Source organism: Heteronotia binoei, chromosome 9 (genome assembly GCF_032191835.1).
Source record: "Heteronotia binoei isolate CCM8104 ecotype False Entrance Well chromosome 9, APGP_CSIRO_Hbin_v1, whole genome shotgun sequence".
NCBI lineage: Eukaryota > Metazoa > Chordata > Lepidosauria > Squamata > Gekkonidae > Heteronotia > Heteronotia binoei.
In genome coordinates this window covers 2,533,364-2,548,439 of record NC_083231.1, presented here as the reverse complement: position 1 = coordinate 2,548,439, position 15,076 = coordinate 2,533,364, and the positions used below count along the sequence as shown (strand labels likewise).

General features: G+C 46.0%; 1 protein-coding gene across 11 annotated transcripts in view; it reads right to left on the bottom strand.

Annotated features, from left to right (window-relative positions):
• Window positions 1-14,694, bottom strand: part of ADD1 (adducin 1) — a 48,079-nt gene extending 33,385 nt beyond the window's left edge. For all 11 annotated transcript variants that reach the window (XM_060246133.1, XM_060246135.1, XM_060246138.1 and 8 more), the window contains exons 1-3: window positions 14,485-14,694; window positions 10,727-10,889; window positions 3,962-4,113 (exon numbers count right to left, since the gene is read on the bottom strand). In XM_060246133.1, the coding sequence (XP_060102116.1) occupies window positions 3,962-4,113; window positions 10,727-10,889; window positions 14,485-14,676 (507 nt within the window). In that variant the 5' untranslated portion in view covers window positions 14,677-14,694. The remainder of the gene's footprint in view (window positions 1-3,961; window positions 4,114-10,726; window positions 10,890-14,484) is intronic.
• Between the last annotated feature and the right edge of the window lie 382 nt (window positions 14,695-15,076).

Sequence of the window (15,076 nt, the reverse complement as noted above, 5' to 3'; positions counted from 1 at the left end):
AACAATTTCCTGAGCCCTGTGAAAAACTGAATCTACCTTAGGAATGAACGTAGGGTCTGGTCTTAACACCATTTCTAATCAGAACAAAGTTAAAGTGCAGAGACACCTTTAAGACCAACAAAGTTTTATTCAAGGTGCGAGCTTTCATGTGCTGCATGTGAAAGCTCTGATGTGGTCAACTGCTCCAAATTTTCAGCAACAAATGCAGCTTCTCTACAACCTCTCTTCTCTGTTCTTTTTACAAACCTTTCACGCTTTGGTGTCCAAGGACCCCATCTCCTCCCTGGCCAGTTCCCCACTCCTGATGTATTTAAGGCGATTCTTATTGTCTGCCTCAACAGGCTCCAGATAGGTTTCTTTTTTAATATTATCTGCTTTGCTGTCAATTTATAGTTGTTTTGCTGCAACCTGTACTATTTCTTGTCCACTTCAATGAGACAAATGTTGACTTTTGAAAAGCAGTCTTCTTGCCTTTTGTAGCAGCCTTGACTTAATGACACTGATATAACCTGATCTAACAGGAGAGCCAGTTTGGTGTAGTGGTTAAGTGTGCGGACTCTTATCTGGGAGAACCGGGTTTGATTCCCCACTCCTCCACTTGCACCTGCTGAGATGGCCTTGGGTCAGCCATAGCTCTGGCAGAGGTTGTCCTTGAAAGGGCAGCTGCTGGGAGAGCCCTCTCCAGCCCCACCCACCTCACAGGGTGTCTGTTGTGGGGGAGGAAGGTAAAGGAGATTGTGAGCCGCTCTGAGACTCTTCGGAGTGGAGGGCGGGATAGAAATCCAATATCTTCTTCTTCTTCTTCTACCTTTCCTACTTTGCAGCATCCATTCTATCCAAGCTTCCATTACTGTGTATTCAAATATCTTTCAGACATCCTTGAGGGCTTCTCCCCCTTTTGGCTTCCTTTGACTAATCCCCTCATTTCTGAGACCCTTCCACTTTTGGAATCAAGCGTGAAACTTTTGAGGCAACCTTCCTAGCATGTAAAGACTGAACTTGAAAAGATCAAGCCCAGGGGTTGCCTCCCCTCAAGTAAGATCCACAACCAGTGAAGGGAGGGGAGGCTGAAATGTGAATAAGCCATATTGAAGCCATGTCCATGAAGATCAAGTAAGGAACTGAGGGGAATGTTTGACCCAGCGATGGGCCAACTCTGCAATCTGTGTTTTCAGCAGAAGTCTCCAAAGGCAGCCTTCCTCGCCTCATAGGACAAACTAACCTTTAACACAGATCCTCTTTTCTTAAACTATAGTAGACAGCAGTTCATGTTGCCCTTGTAGCGTACCTCAGATAGGGTAGTAATATTCCTAAAAGTATGTTAAGAAGGAAGTATAGATTGCTTTTCTATTGGTTCTGAGCTAGTGGAGCCTGAATTAGCCACACACTGATTGGTTATATACTACCGCCTTCTCGTGAAGTAAGACTTGTACCAAAGTACCACAGATGAACAATGTAAGTGTCAGCATCTTGAACTTTAGTAGGAATAGGCCATGGTCAATCAATAAAGGAGTTTCTACTCCAGTTGTTAGACGTGATTTAGACCCCTTCTTTGAATCCCGCTAAATTTGTGATTTTTTTGTCCCCAGCTGCTCTGAGGCAGTGAACTTGTTCCGACAAAAGCTCCAAGCCTTAATATCTCTGAGCTGCTTCACTAATTACATCCACATTGTTTTCACTCTAAATCTAAAATGCATCCAAGGTGTTTTCACTCTGTATCTAAAAACGCGTGTTGTGCCTGTGATAGGTGTGTGTTTGCAAGCATATGCAAAGGAAAGGAAAGGCCAAGAACGTTCACTCTACTGAGAGATGCTGTCATTCCAAGGCAAGTCTGACCTTGCTGCTGTGTTCGCTACAGACTCTCATTTAATTCTCTCAAGTATCTTCCGTTAGTTCAGGAAAACAACATCTATTGATAGTGAGTTGCCACTAGAGCAGCTGAGCCTGGAAACCTCTTCACAGCTGAGCTTTGTTTTAAATAAAGACAACTTCATTTTTTTTACTACAGCTGTGGCTTAATGCTCCCTTGACATCTGAAAGCTCATTGTCACGCTGGTCATTCCCTCAAGCATTACTATTGTGGCTGCCAATAAATTAGCCACAGTACGGGAAGCTGGCACAGGCTCTTAGCTAACAATCTGTTCTCACTGCTTAAATGGTACCAAAGACATCCAATCAAAATGCTGCAGCTACATTTTTAAAAGATATTAAAAACCAGATGGCCCACTGCATGGCGTAACCTGCCCACGACCCTACATTCACCACTAAAATCACCTGCGTCATGGTTTGCAGGCTGAGATCTGCGTGATCTCACCTCAATGACCCTCCACACAGGTTTTGGAGGTCCAAGCATCTCGTGGTGAGGTGTGTTGGCAGTGTCCACTGCAGGTAACCTTGTGTTGATCAATTATAATTGTGAAAGCACGGGCAGGGGAGGGGGGATGGACTTCTGCAGCTCTGAAAACACCAACAGTGGCTCACCAAGCTCAACAGGCAGTGCTGGTGTGATGGGCTGCACTCAGACTGCTAAAGAACTGTGAAGGGTTAATTCTCCATAGAAGCCAGAGCACCTTGAGTAACAGGATGCTCCAAGCAATCTGATTGGCTGGCATCAGATGAGCAAAGAGAACCTTCTGAACTGCATTCTGTTGGGAAATTCTGTCAGACCGCTTTAAGGTAGTTTAGAGAGTATTTCTAAGCAGGTCTATTCAGAAATAAGTCCCATGTTATTCAAAAGGACTTTCTTCCAGGAAAGTTAGATGCTTGCACAGCATCAAATCCAGATGGCCTTAAAAGAGTTCCTATTCTGCTCTGTGGGAGCAGAATGAGATATACCCCCAGCTCAGGCGCAGCCACTGTTCTCCGTTGGCAGCAGGAACTCTGTGCATTAGTTAGAGACAGAGAGGGGAAGCGCACTGGAAATCACTTCTCTTCTAAGCAGTGGGGTTGGGGGTGTTTGGTACTCACTCAGGGCTCTCTATGCTAAGCACAGGGGCTTAGCTTCCTTGGCTGAGGACACCCCCCCAGGCTTTGGATGCCTGGGACTGTGGAAGGTGAGGGAGATGAAGTGGACTCTGGGCTCTGAGCACCTGTCTCTCTGCTCACACTGGGCAGAGGAGAGGGGCTTAGCTGCTGGTTGCCTTGCCAGGACACCCCCCTCCCATACTTATTTCTGAACACCTTTGCCTCTAGCTTGCAGGGGGTCCATTCAACATACTCTTGAGTCTGTGGCTGTGATTTCCCAGAGAGCACTTTGCTAAGGGCACCTGCTTGGGGGAGGAGCTGTAACTCAGCTCCCCTAAATCTAATCCTCACCAAACCTGGAGGGCAGGTAGAGGAAAGTCAGCTGGAGACTCGTTGAGAGTTTGGTGTCTCTAGCCCACAGGGGGCCATTCTACTGCATCACGAACCTCACAAAACAAACTTAACCTCAATTTTTGCAGTTCATGCCCATCCCTAGTAACAAGTATTGTTGTTTCTTAATTTAACAAACCAAACCCTTTCAATGCACTGCAAAAACTTTTCACAGGGAACCAGTCATGGCTTATCAGCTGGCGTTCAAAGTGACGTCGCAAGAAGAATTCCTATGTGCCTTTTCATTTCTTTGCATTCTGCAAGGTAGCCATATTCTCCAGATATTAGTACAGGGGCTGAAGCAACCCAACCTCATCATAGACAATCAGAAAGCACACACACCCCCCATACACAAAGGGACAGGAAGGAAATGCGCCGTCATTTCTCCAGATAACAGAGAGAGTAACATACACAAACAGGCATGAAAACCACTATTCCTCCTTTTCCCTCTAAGGAAACCTACGCGGTAAGTATTATGCCGCATCAGGGCCACCAGGGATCAGATAAGACTACTTCTTAGACTGAATTTCTCCCAGTCAGCTGAAATTGCTCTAAATAAAGAATTTTTTAAAAAAGAGAAATACAGATCTGAAGAGTTTGTACTCACTGTTATGTGATTGTAAATGAGCTGTGACCACCCAAACAGGTCAGCCAGCCGGTAAAACGCGGCCAACTTACATCGCAGCAATTTCTCTCCCTTCTCATATGCAATAGAGTCAGACCCCCTGAGATCATTCACTGGAGTCACCATGCCGAGACCTGCAATGAGGAGGGGAAGACGTGCCCAACACTGCCATTAAATGTCTGCCACAGAAATCAAGGCCTCCATAATTCTCAAACCAACACGAGTCACAGTATAAAATCTGAATACACTCAGCTGAGGCAAGCACTTCACTTGTCTTTAGAATTTATAAATGCAGTGATTCTCCAAAACAAAGTTTGAGTCCAGTGGCACCTTTAAGACCAACAAAGTTTAATTCTGGGGAGAAGCTTTCATGTGCATGTGAAAGCACAGAATGAAGCTTCGGTGATCTTAGAGGTGTCACTGGACTCAAAGTTTGTTCTGCTGCTTCAGACCAACCTGGGTACCACCTGAATCTTGATTCTCCAGAGGCAGGCTTGAGTCCATGGGCAGTTTAACACATCCCTAACTCTAGTCCAAATGTGTTCTCTTAGATCAGGGGTGTCAAACTTTTTTGTTATGATGATGATGATATTGGATTTATATCCCACCCTCCACTCTGAATTTCAGAGTCTCAGAGCGGCTCACAATCTCCTTTCCCTTCCTCCCCCACAACAGACACCCTGTGAGGTAGATGAAGATATTGGATTTATATCCCGCCCTCCACGCCGAAGAGTCTCAGAGCGGCTCACAATCTCCTTTACCTTCCTCCCCCACAACAGACACCCTGTGAGGTGGGTGGGGATGAGAGGGCTCTCACTGCAGCTGCCCTTTCAAGGACAACCTCTGCCAGAGCTATGGCTGACCCAAGGCCATTCCAGCAGGTGCAAGTGGGGAATCAAACCCGGTTCTCCCAGATAAAAGTCCACACACTACACCAAACTGGCTCTCTGAGGGCCAGATCTGACATAAATGAGACCTTGTTGGGCTGGGCCATGTCAGGTTGGGCTGAGCCATGTTGGGCCGGGCCATGTGTGTACCTATTTAAGATTAGGTAGCACAGATATAAATTTTATAAAGAACACAAACATTTTTTTTAAGTGTAAAACATGCTTAAAACGTTAGCACTCATTGGTTTTAAAGATGTTTTCTTTGTATTTCTCCCGTGGGATCCAGGGAACTGGGCAAAGGAAGCCCTGGCTCTTTCCTGCCTTCCCCAGGGAACCGGGAGAGGGTAGGAGCCTCAGTCAACAGAAGAAAGAGAGGTTTGGCTCAGTAGCTCCACTGTGCAACTGAGAGAGCCTGGCAAAGCAAGCTCTCCCTCCCCCCTTCCTCCCCAAGGGAAGAGCCTCAGCCAATGGAGAAAATATAGGTTTTGCTCTGTAGCTCCTGTGCAATTGAGCAAGCCTGGCAAAGCAAGCTGTTATGGAGAAGGAAGCAGATGACGGCCAGTTGCTCAGGCGCCTGAAAGGAGCCCTCTGGGGGCCTGATTCAGTCCCCGGGCTGCATGTTTGACAGACCTGGTTTAGACTGCCTCTCGTAGTAAAAAGGACGCAAGACAGATTGCAGTGATTTTTACAGTACTCTAGAATAAAACCTACTAAACACACATTAAAACAGCTTCAGATGACAGGAAACCTTCATCTACTCTGGAAGGCCCATCTAAATGATTCAGTGCTGCGCTGCTGTGGAAAAACTGATAATGCGGAACCCTTCCTGAATTCCCTGAGCAGCTTCTTCTGCCACACAGGAAGCGCCCCTGAGAAGGCTCTGGAGCAGGCGGGGGCTCATCGAATCTGCCTACATGAGGAGGACTCTCTGCAACAGGCCTGGCTCTGAAGAGCAAAAGTGTTGCCCAGGAGCATACGCAGTGCACAGTAAGTAGCACCAGTAGATAAAAAGCAACAGTTAGCTAGAAAAAAACCCTGATCAGCTGAAGATCCATTGTAGACGTTTTCTAACACACCAAGCTGAGTGTGCGCATTTAACACTGACATAGCTGGAACAAGCAATAGGCTGATCTTTAATCTGAAGAGGACTGACTGCTCATTAGACAGCAGAATGTGATCCTAAGACAGCTTCTTAGGTGTTCTGAAGACTGGCATTAGGGAGTGCCCCAATTCTTGAGGTAACCAGGGGTCATTTAGTATCAAAGATGCTCGTTTCCAGATAACACGGTTTTAGACCTCAGCTCTCATTAATGGCCTATTACCATTCATCTAACTCTGTTCAGCTACCAGTTGCTTAATCTTTCAGAACCTCCTCAGAGAACCATGCATACCAAGGTGGTCACCAACTGTTTGATACATCAGGCACAATCTTTTCATTGTTGGATGAGAGATGGGGTAAAGTGCAAGAATATTTCAGTTCAACGTAATTATTGCTGCTGTGTCGGCAATGCGAACCACAATAGGGGAGGGACAATGGCTCAGTGGTAGAGCATCTGCTTGGTGAGCAGAAGGTCCCAGGTTCAATCCCCGGCATCTCCAACTAAAAGGGTCCAAGCAAATAGGCATGAAAAACCTTAGCTTGAGACCCTGAAGAGCTGCCGCCAGTCTGAGTAGACAATACTGACTTCAATGCACTGACTTCAATGCACCAAGGGTTCAGTATAAGGCAGCTTCATATGTTCAATAGTTTGTTGCTGGAAAAACTCAATAGGGATAATACACATTCAGACAGTAACTAATCCAAATCCAAGCTTAACATTTCCCATTCCATATAACCAATCCAAGGTTGAAAAAAAATGATGATATCATCTCATATTCTGGGGAGAGATAAAGTCACCTGAAGGTGGAAGAAAGGTACACTGGCACTTACTGTGAGGGTTCCTCACATAAATAATGTATATCTCTGAACCAAAGAGAGAGTCTATGAGAAGGTAGGCAGACCATTTGCAATGTAATGGAAATAAATCTAGAGAGAGAGGCATATGGGCAGCCCAAACTGTCTCCTCCCTTACTGGGAAAGGGGGGGGGGAGGTAAGATGACCTCCCTTCCTCAGAGAAGAAGGAATTCTTACAATAAGTGTCAAAGTTCCTCTCCCATTCTGAGAGGGAGGGCACCTTACAGCACAACGACCAACGGTACTTACTCCCATGCTGGGTGGGAACGGCTGACCTGTACACTCTATCAAGGTTACAAGTCAGCCTGATACAGGATATTGCAGTCCAGTATATGGAACACACTCTGGCAGTAATTCTGCCAATAATCTTAACTGAGGTACTGGTGAGAAGGAACTGCACTGGTTATTGCCCTTCCACAGGGATCCTTGCTACAATGGGGTTGGCATGGTCAATGAGGACGACACGTTGCCCAAGCTGTTTGCTCGGTGCTGAACAGGAGACTTTCTAGCCATCTGAATAGGTGGAAAGAACTGGGGAGAAGTCAAATGACCTAATGAAGCTTTCAAGGAGAAAGCATAGATTCACACCTGAAACCAACATAAGCCACTCCTCAATTGGTGTGGAAGTTAATAGAAGGAGAATAGGAGCAAAAATTCCTAGGTCAAGTAATCGAAATTACTTTTGTCAGGCACCATCTGTTAATCCAATTCCTTCACCAGAAAATAAAGAGCTTGGGATACATAAGGGATAAGGAGCCTGAGTATTTCTACCTATCCCCTAACAGGTGTATCTGAGGGCATCAGAATCTTGGAGATGAACACCTATCAAAAGGCAACATAATGGATTAAAGACGAATAGTAGTTTAAATTATGGAGACAATGCCACTGAGATTCCAGCTCTCTACTCAGCCCAAGGAGCTGGGGATTCCCACTGAATGGGTCTTGACATGGCTGTCCCATATACCTTTCAGTGGCAAGTGGAGAAACAACAGAACCCACTAAAAGTAATTATCTTAGGGGTCTATACAAATCTCCCCAAGGAGGGATAAGCAGCAGGACGGTATGGACCTATGTTCTGAGGAAGCACAATGTGCCTTGGTTCTTCCCCTGGTGGAGGCAAGCTTATCAGCTGGCACTGGGGAACGGAAGTTTGACACTAAGACCTGCCTAGTTATCTGACTGCTGGGAATCACCCATGCTAAGATGCCTTTCCGTGCAGAGTGAAAATGAGAGAGTGACTCCCAAGATACATAACCAATAAGAATGTTTTCCTATAAGCAGAGTTACACACAGATCTTGTCAATGAACAGTTTTTAGGGTTTGTAGAATCTTTCGGGCTCAAGTGCCGTGTTCTCAAGTGCCGTGCTCAATGCACAGCAGCCAAGAAGGTCAGAGCGCCTGCTCCGGCTGCAACGCCACTGAGGATGTTCTCCGCAGCTGAGAACGAAACGTCTGGAAGGAAAACTTTCTCCAGTAGAACACGGCACTTGAGCCCGAAAGATTCTACAAACCCTAATGATGTTACCAGCCGTGAAAACCTGAAATCTTTGATAATGAACAGTTTGTTTTTCTGAAACATTATTTATACCAACCATGTTGCTTGCTTGCCTTGGGGAAGAATCCGGTTTCATTCTCTAAGCAGTGGTTCCTATCTGGTTGCTCTTCTGTTTGCTTTATGGAGCTGTGCTTGCCAGACATACAGGGAAACATTTTGGTTGTACACACTAGCAGATTCTTTCAGCCTAATGTGCACTGGAGGCAGACTGGGACAAAAATGCTTTTAAGAGCTGGAGCATGTGAACCAAGATGTGAGAAAGTGCATCATTTGACTCTGCTTTTGGTTTGAAACAGACAGTCCTCACTTCCTACGTGAGAACTCTCCCATTTATAACTTTATCATATAGGAGTGCTTGTACCCCATCTAGCCATGTTGCCGGATCCCCACAGTGGGTTACAATTATTAGACAAACAAAACAAAATCCACACTGTGTAACATAAAAACTAATGCTGGTTGAGAAGGCCCTCTTGTGGGCATACAGGAAAACCGCACTCTCCTGCCCTTCGCATTCCACCATGACTATGGCAGTGGGGACAAAGGGGGGGGGGGCTCAGTCCTGAAGAGATTTCACCCACACTGAGGTGTATGTTGGTAAGGAACAGGAAACAGGACTCAAAATGGCTCTTGGTACCTCTCTCCCTGCACTGTGGTAACCTCTGCTTGCCTGACTGGGAGGGGGGGGTCCCAGTAGGCAGGTCCTGCCATGTGGGCTCTCACAAGGCAACCTCCAACCACAGCTCTGTGCAGGAACAATGGCCTTTTGTCCTTTGGACATTCACTAGACTGGGGTCTATCCAATGAAACAAGCAATTGATGCTCTTTGGCAACTGGGTCCCCAAACTTGCTCTTGTGTCCAATTGAATGGGCAAGTCTTAGAGCAGGGGTGTCAAACATAACACCTAGTGGGCTGCAACCAGCCCAGCCAGGGCTTTAATTATCCTGAGGCTCTTTTCTCCCCTCTCCTGTCCTCCCCCTTTGAAGCTCCGCCTTGTCTTCTTCTGAGCTTCCAAAGTAGTCTATCCGGATACAAAGACCTTAATGGAAAACTTTGTCTGTGCTGCAATATATTTCAATGGAGTGACACTCAAGCAGTTTCACTTTCCAGCGTTTGTATGGTCAGTTGAAGCTGTTGCTTGCTGGAGTGGTCTTCCTGCAAATAAAGAGCTGGTGTTTTGAGCCAGCCTGTCTCAGCTAAATGAGAGCTGGTGCCTAGTGAATACTGTAACCTGGGAACCCCCAGCCAAAGGGGGATATTACACTGGAGAGCCATGGCTGATCTGAGTAGGCCTGTGGAGGGGGGTTTCTGCTGTGATCCTTGTGCTTTTTATTGATGCTTTATTTTAAAAATTGCACTGCCAAATTCCACAACTCCCCCACCTTTCAACTTTATACAAAATATCACAAGAATATTTGTATTTTAATAGTGTTTGCATCCTTTATAGAGTTTATATCTCCCTTACCTGGCATTACATTTTATAACATACATGGCCTAGCCCCACAAAGTCCCATTTATGTCAGATCTGACCCTTGTAACAAATGAGTTCAACACCCCTGCCTTAGAGGCTATCATGGAAATCTTTCTTCCACAGACTGGGTTGGATCCAGACTAAGTTCTCCACTGCCAAATCCCCTTTCCTGCTACAGACCCCTAGTTCCCCGCCCCCCCCCACCATCCCTGAGGGTCTCCTGTCCTTTTTCAGGGAGATTACTAGGATGCAGTGGGGGGGGGGGGGGTCAGAGACCAAATAAGGGGAAGAAAGGAACAAAAGGCAGATGGAGATAGAAGTTCCGGAGGAAACAGGCAACAGTGGCTTCTGGTAAAGACTTCTCTAATTAGCACGGGGAAGTGAGAGGAACAAACCATCCTGGAGGACTTGCTCTACTGCAGGAAAAAGGTCACACGATAAATTATGCTTTATATTTTCTCATTTGTCTGTATTGCTTGCTGAAGACTTGTGCATAGCGACACAAATACATATTCAAAAGAACCTGTCAGCTGAACTGGTTCTCATTTCCATTCCCCTCCCGGAGATTAATGCAGGCAGGAGAACTAAAGCCCAGGGATTTGCTGTGTCTGACAGAAAAGAGTTTCAGAAGCAACATTCCTCATGGATAAAACTGGGGTATACAAGATGCATTAGAACCATTAGGCTTGTTAATCAATGGCATTCTCCCATATTATTATTTTGGAAATGTAGAAAAAAGCAGGTTTTGTAAAGTTCTTGCTACAACTGTAATTTCACTTGCTACTTAACAAGCTCGCTAATATGCCCACGGAAAGAGCTCTCTCTGAGTATGCCAGCTGCAGCAGTTCCAACCCATTCCCAAAGGAGACACTGCAACTCACTCATATTTAAGGCCACCATTCCCCCTTGGGGTGCTGCGGGGTAGACATTCGGCACGTTTGTCGTCATGAAGTCTGCAATCTGTTGCAAAGCCAATAAGCCTGTAGGGTTCTTTCCCTTCTTGAACTGCTCCTGGATCATGGATTCCAGTTCTTCACAAAAGGCCTAACAGAGGATTACAATGGTTAGCACAATACAGCAGAATGAGAAACGTAACTTATAGCTTCCCTCCACCCCCCTCAGAAGCAGCCAGAGATCATTATCAAGCCAGCTGCTGTCCTTTGGGTGCACTGCCCAAAATTAGAGACTTGATAGAGAGAAGGAAGACATGTAGGAAAACTAACATATGGTGCCTGTTATGCAATTGTTTTGCAGGGAGAAGAGTATATTGTTTTGTAGGGAGAAGAGTATATTTTATTGGCTTGTCCTACAGAAAAGGAAAGGAAACTGATTGCTGCTGATTGATTAGGAGAGGCTGTGTTCCCCACCCTCTTTGCATTATTAAGTTGTGCATTGCCAGAGGCGTGAGCCTTTGGCGCGAGCTAAAGGGCTCTTGGCCTGTGGGCTGTGTAAGGACCAGGAACCCAGATTTCTTGTGTTCCCAATAAGGTAAGTAGACTCTCCAGGCGGTGAGCCACATAAACAAACAGGGTTTAAAAGGGGACTGTATATTTTAAAAAGCTATCATGAAGGTAGAATGCCAGCAGGAGAGCCAGTTTGGTGTAGTGGTTAAGTGTGCGGACTCTTATCTGGGAGAACCGGGTTTGATTCCCCACTCCTCCACTTGCACCTGCTGAGATGGCCTTGGGTCAGCCATAGCTCTGGCAGAGGTTGTCCTTGAAAGGGCAGCTGCTGGGAGAGCCCTCTCCAGCCCCACCCACCTCACAGGGTGTCTGTTGTGGGGGAGGAAGGTAAAGGAGATTGTGAGCCGCTCTGAGACTCTTCGGAGTGGAGGGCGGGATAGAAATCCAATATCTTCTTCTTCTTCTTCAGGGGGGTGGAGGCTTTCCAGTGTTTTGCATTGAGTGTCACATGTATGACTATCTGCCCACAGGACAGAAGTCTTGGGTGTGTGCTCGATGCAAGGAGCTCCTGGTTCTCAGGGAACGAGTTCGTACCCTTGAAGCAGAGGTGACTGACCTGGAGAAGCAGAGACAGTCAGTTAGGCACTCGGAGAAGACTCTCGGGGACGTGTTAGATGAGCCCCACTCTGAACGTGGCAGCCCCGTTGCTGCCAGAGAGCATGAGGGTCGAGAGGGAACAGGGCACCGTGCTGAGGATAAGGGGAATGCGCCCTCAGAAGGGACCTCTTCTTCAGTTGGTGAGCGGAAATCCTTTCGCGCCAAGGAACCATCCCTGGGCAGGGAGAGAGGGGGGGTCTTGGTAGCTGGTGATTAGATCCTTAGGCAAGTAGACAGCTGGGTGGAAAAACTGCATACTGACCATATGGTGACTTGCCTGCCTGGTGCGAAGGTGGCGGACATTACGCGTGTTGTAGATAGGCTGATAGAGAGTGCTGGGGAGGAGCCAGTGGTCGTGGTGCATGTTGGCACCAACAATGTGGGGAAATGCAGTCGTGAGGTCCTGGAGGAAAAATTTAGGCTGCTAGGCCGGAGACTTAAGGCCAGGACCTCCAAGGTAGCCTTCTCAGAAGTGCTACCTGTTCCACATGCAGGGCTGGAGAGACAGGCACAAATTAGAAGTCTCAATGTGTGGATGAGACGATGGTGCAAGGAGGAAGGGTTTAAGTTTGTTAGGCACTGGGATGCTTTCTGGAACAAGCGGGAGCTGTACAAAAAAGACGGTCTCCACTTGTCCCCGGATGGAACCAGGCTGCTGGCGCTTAAAATCAAAAAGGTGGCAGAGCAGTTTTTAAACTAAATCTCGGGGAAAGCCGACAGGAGATGAAAAGTCTCTGGTTTGGGAGGACTCATCTCAAAGAGATGAAGGGTTAGCTGTTACTTTTCTACCGGGTAATGCATCAGAATTGTCCACTGAGATGGTGACAAACAGAATGGACTGCCTGCCAGAGTCTCGAGGCGGCAGGAGGAAGGCTGTGGGCCTAGCTTGCATGGGAAATTATAGATGTTTGTATGCAAATACTAGAAGTGTTCGAAGTAAAATTGGTGAGTTGGAATGTTTAGTGTTGGGAGAAAACATAGACATTGTGGGAATTTCAGAAACTTGGTGGAATGAGGAGAATCGGTGGGACACGGTGATTCCTGGATATAAGTTATATCGGAAGGATAGGGAGGGAAGGGTTGGAGGTGGGGTGGCTCTGTATGTCAGAGAGGGCATACGGTCCAGTAAGACTGAGGGCAGAGTATTAGATTCCCTTGTATGTGTGTATATATCAGCATATCTGTGAAGAAAAATCACTTTTTGTATGAAGTAGTCTTTATTGAGCCAGTTTGGTGTAGTGGTTAAATGTGCAGACTCTTATCTGGGAGAACCGGGTTTGATTCCCCACTTCTCCACTTGCACCTGCTGGAATGGCCTTGGGTCAGCCATAGCTCTGGCAGAGGTTGTCCTTGAAAGGGCAGCTGCTGTGAGAGCCCTCTCCAGCCCCACCCACCTCACAGGGTGTCTGTTGTGGGGGAGGAAGGTAAAGGAGATTGTGAGCCGCTCTGAGACTCTTCGGAGTGGAGGGCGGGATATAAATCCAATATCTTCTTCTTCTTCTTTATTGGCATTGCTTGGTTTCATAAGAACATAAGAGAAGCCATGTTAAATCAGGCCAATGGCCCATCCAGTCCAACACTCTGTGTCACACAGTGGCCAAAAAATTTATATATATATACATATATACACACACACACACACACACATACATATATATATACACACACACACACACACACACACATACATACATATATATATGTATATGTATGTGTGTGTGTATATATTTATATATATATATATGTATGTATGTATGTGTGTGTGTGTGTGTAAATTTTTTGGCCACTGTGTGACACAGAGTGTTGGACTGGATGGGCCATTGGCCTGATCCAACATGGCTTCTCTTATGTTCTTATGAAACCATGCAATGCCAATAAAGACTACTTCATACAAAAAGTGATTTTCCTTCACAGATATGCTGATCAGCATTCAACAAACTTATTTTTCTGTCTGACCAAGCATTTGTGCAGCACCACATAAAAGTGACAGCTGTGCGTTTGTCGCAGGCTACAATATAACCTGTAATTTCTTACACAGACATTATACTCTGTGTAGGAAAACAGTTTTTTCTAGTCTTGTCTAAAGCAGCCCTGCATTACAGTGCAACTGAGAACGAGACACCAAGATGGCAATTGAACAAAATTCTCTAGAAAATTTTCAAACCCTTTTTCAGCCACAAAAAGAAAGGCTTTCAAAGAACTACTTGCTGGCCAAAGGTTATAGCTGGGATGCAGAAGACTGCACAGGAAGCTTCTATGTCAAATACACACAGGGCAACAAAACCACCACTACCCCACCCCTTCTGAAAGCAAGATGCCAACCTGCTCCCCCAGTGGAGTACAGGGAAAAATCAAATGTGGGACACCAGGGTTTGCTATTAAGACTCTGCCATCCATTTTAAGGCTGCCTGTTTGGATATAAGTTTTATGAAACAGACAGATGTCATTGCCATTTCTGGAGCAGGTCTTTCTCATAAAATACTCTTTTGCCATGTGGCTTTTTAAAAGCCATGCAACTCTGCTGGACAGGCTGCATTACAATTCAGTCACCAAGCAAAACCCAACAGGATTTCTCTTACAGGGCTTTGAAGAATCATGGAGACTCTCTTCTTTTGCTCCATCATATTGAAATCCTGGCGAAGGTCAGGAGCCATGTTCCTCTCGCGCAGGTACTCTGGATTATTTTCATCAACTCGATCAAAATACCTCTCTTTATGAGGAGCTGCAGGAGGTGGTGAAGTTACCACCTCTGCTCCAGATTCACCATTCATAGCACTATTTCAGTGATCCTACGGAAATAAGAAAAAAAGCCAAAATATTACTGGCTGATTTACCTGTTGTTACAACCACCATTCTCTTTTTCAAAACAACTTGAGAACTGTGAACACTGGGTTCTATTAGTCACGTTTTAACTTCTGTGTAGCTTGACCATGCTCTTGACTTAAACCAGGCTGGAGAAAATTAGCTACTTTTACAAAACCAAGCAAAATGGCTCTTGTTCCATTCTTTACGTTTATGAAACTGTAAGCAATCTCTGCTTTATTTAAATAATTTATATCCCATCCTTCTGCTAAGATGGCCTTCAAGATGTTAAAAGCCTTGGACAATAGACCTTTTCTTCTCACTTGCACAGCATTGTCCTCCATTGCCGAGCAAGTACATGACTCTGGC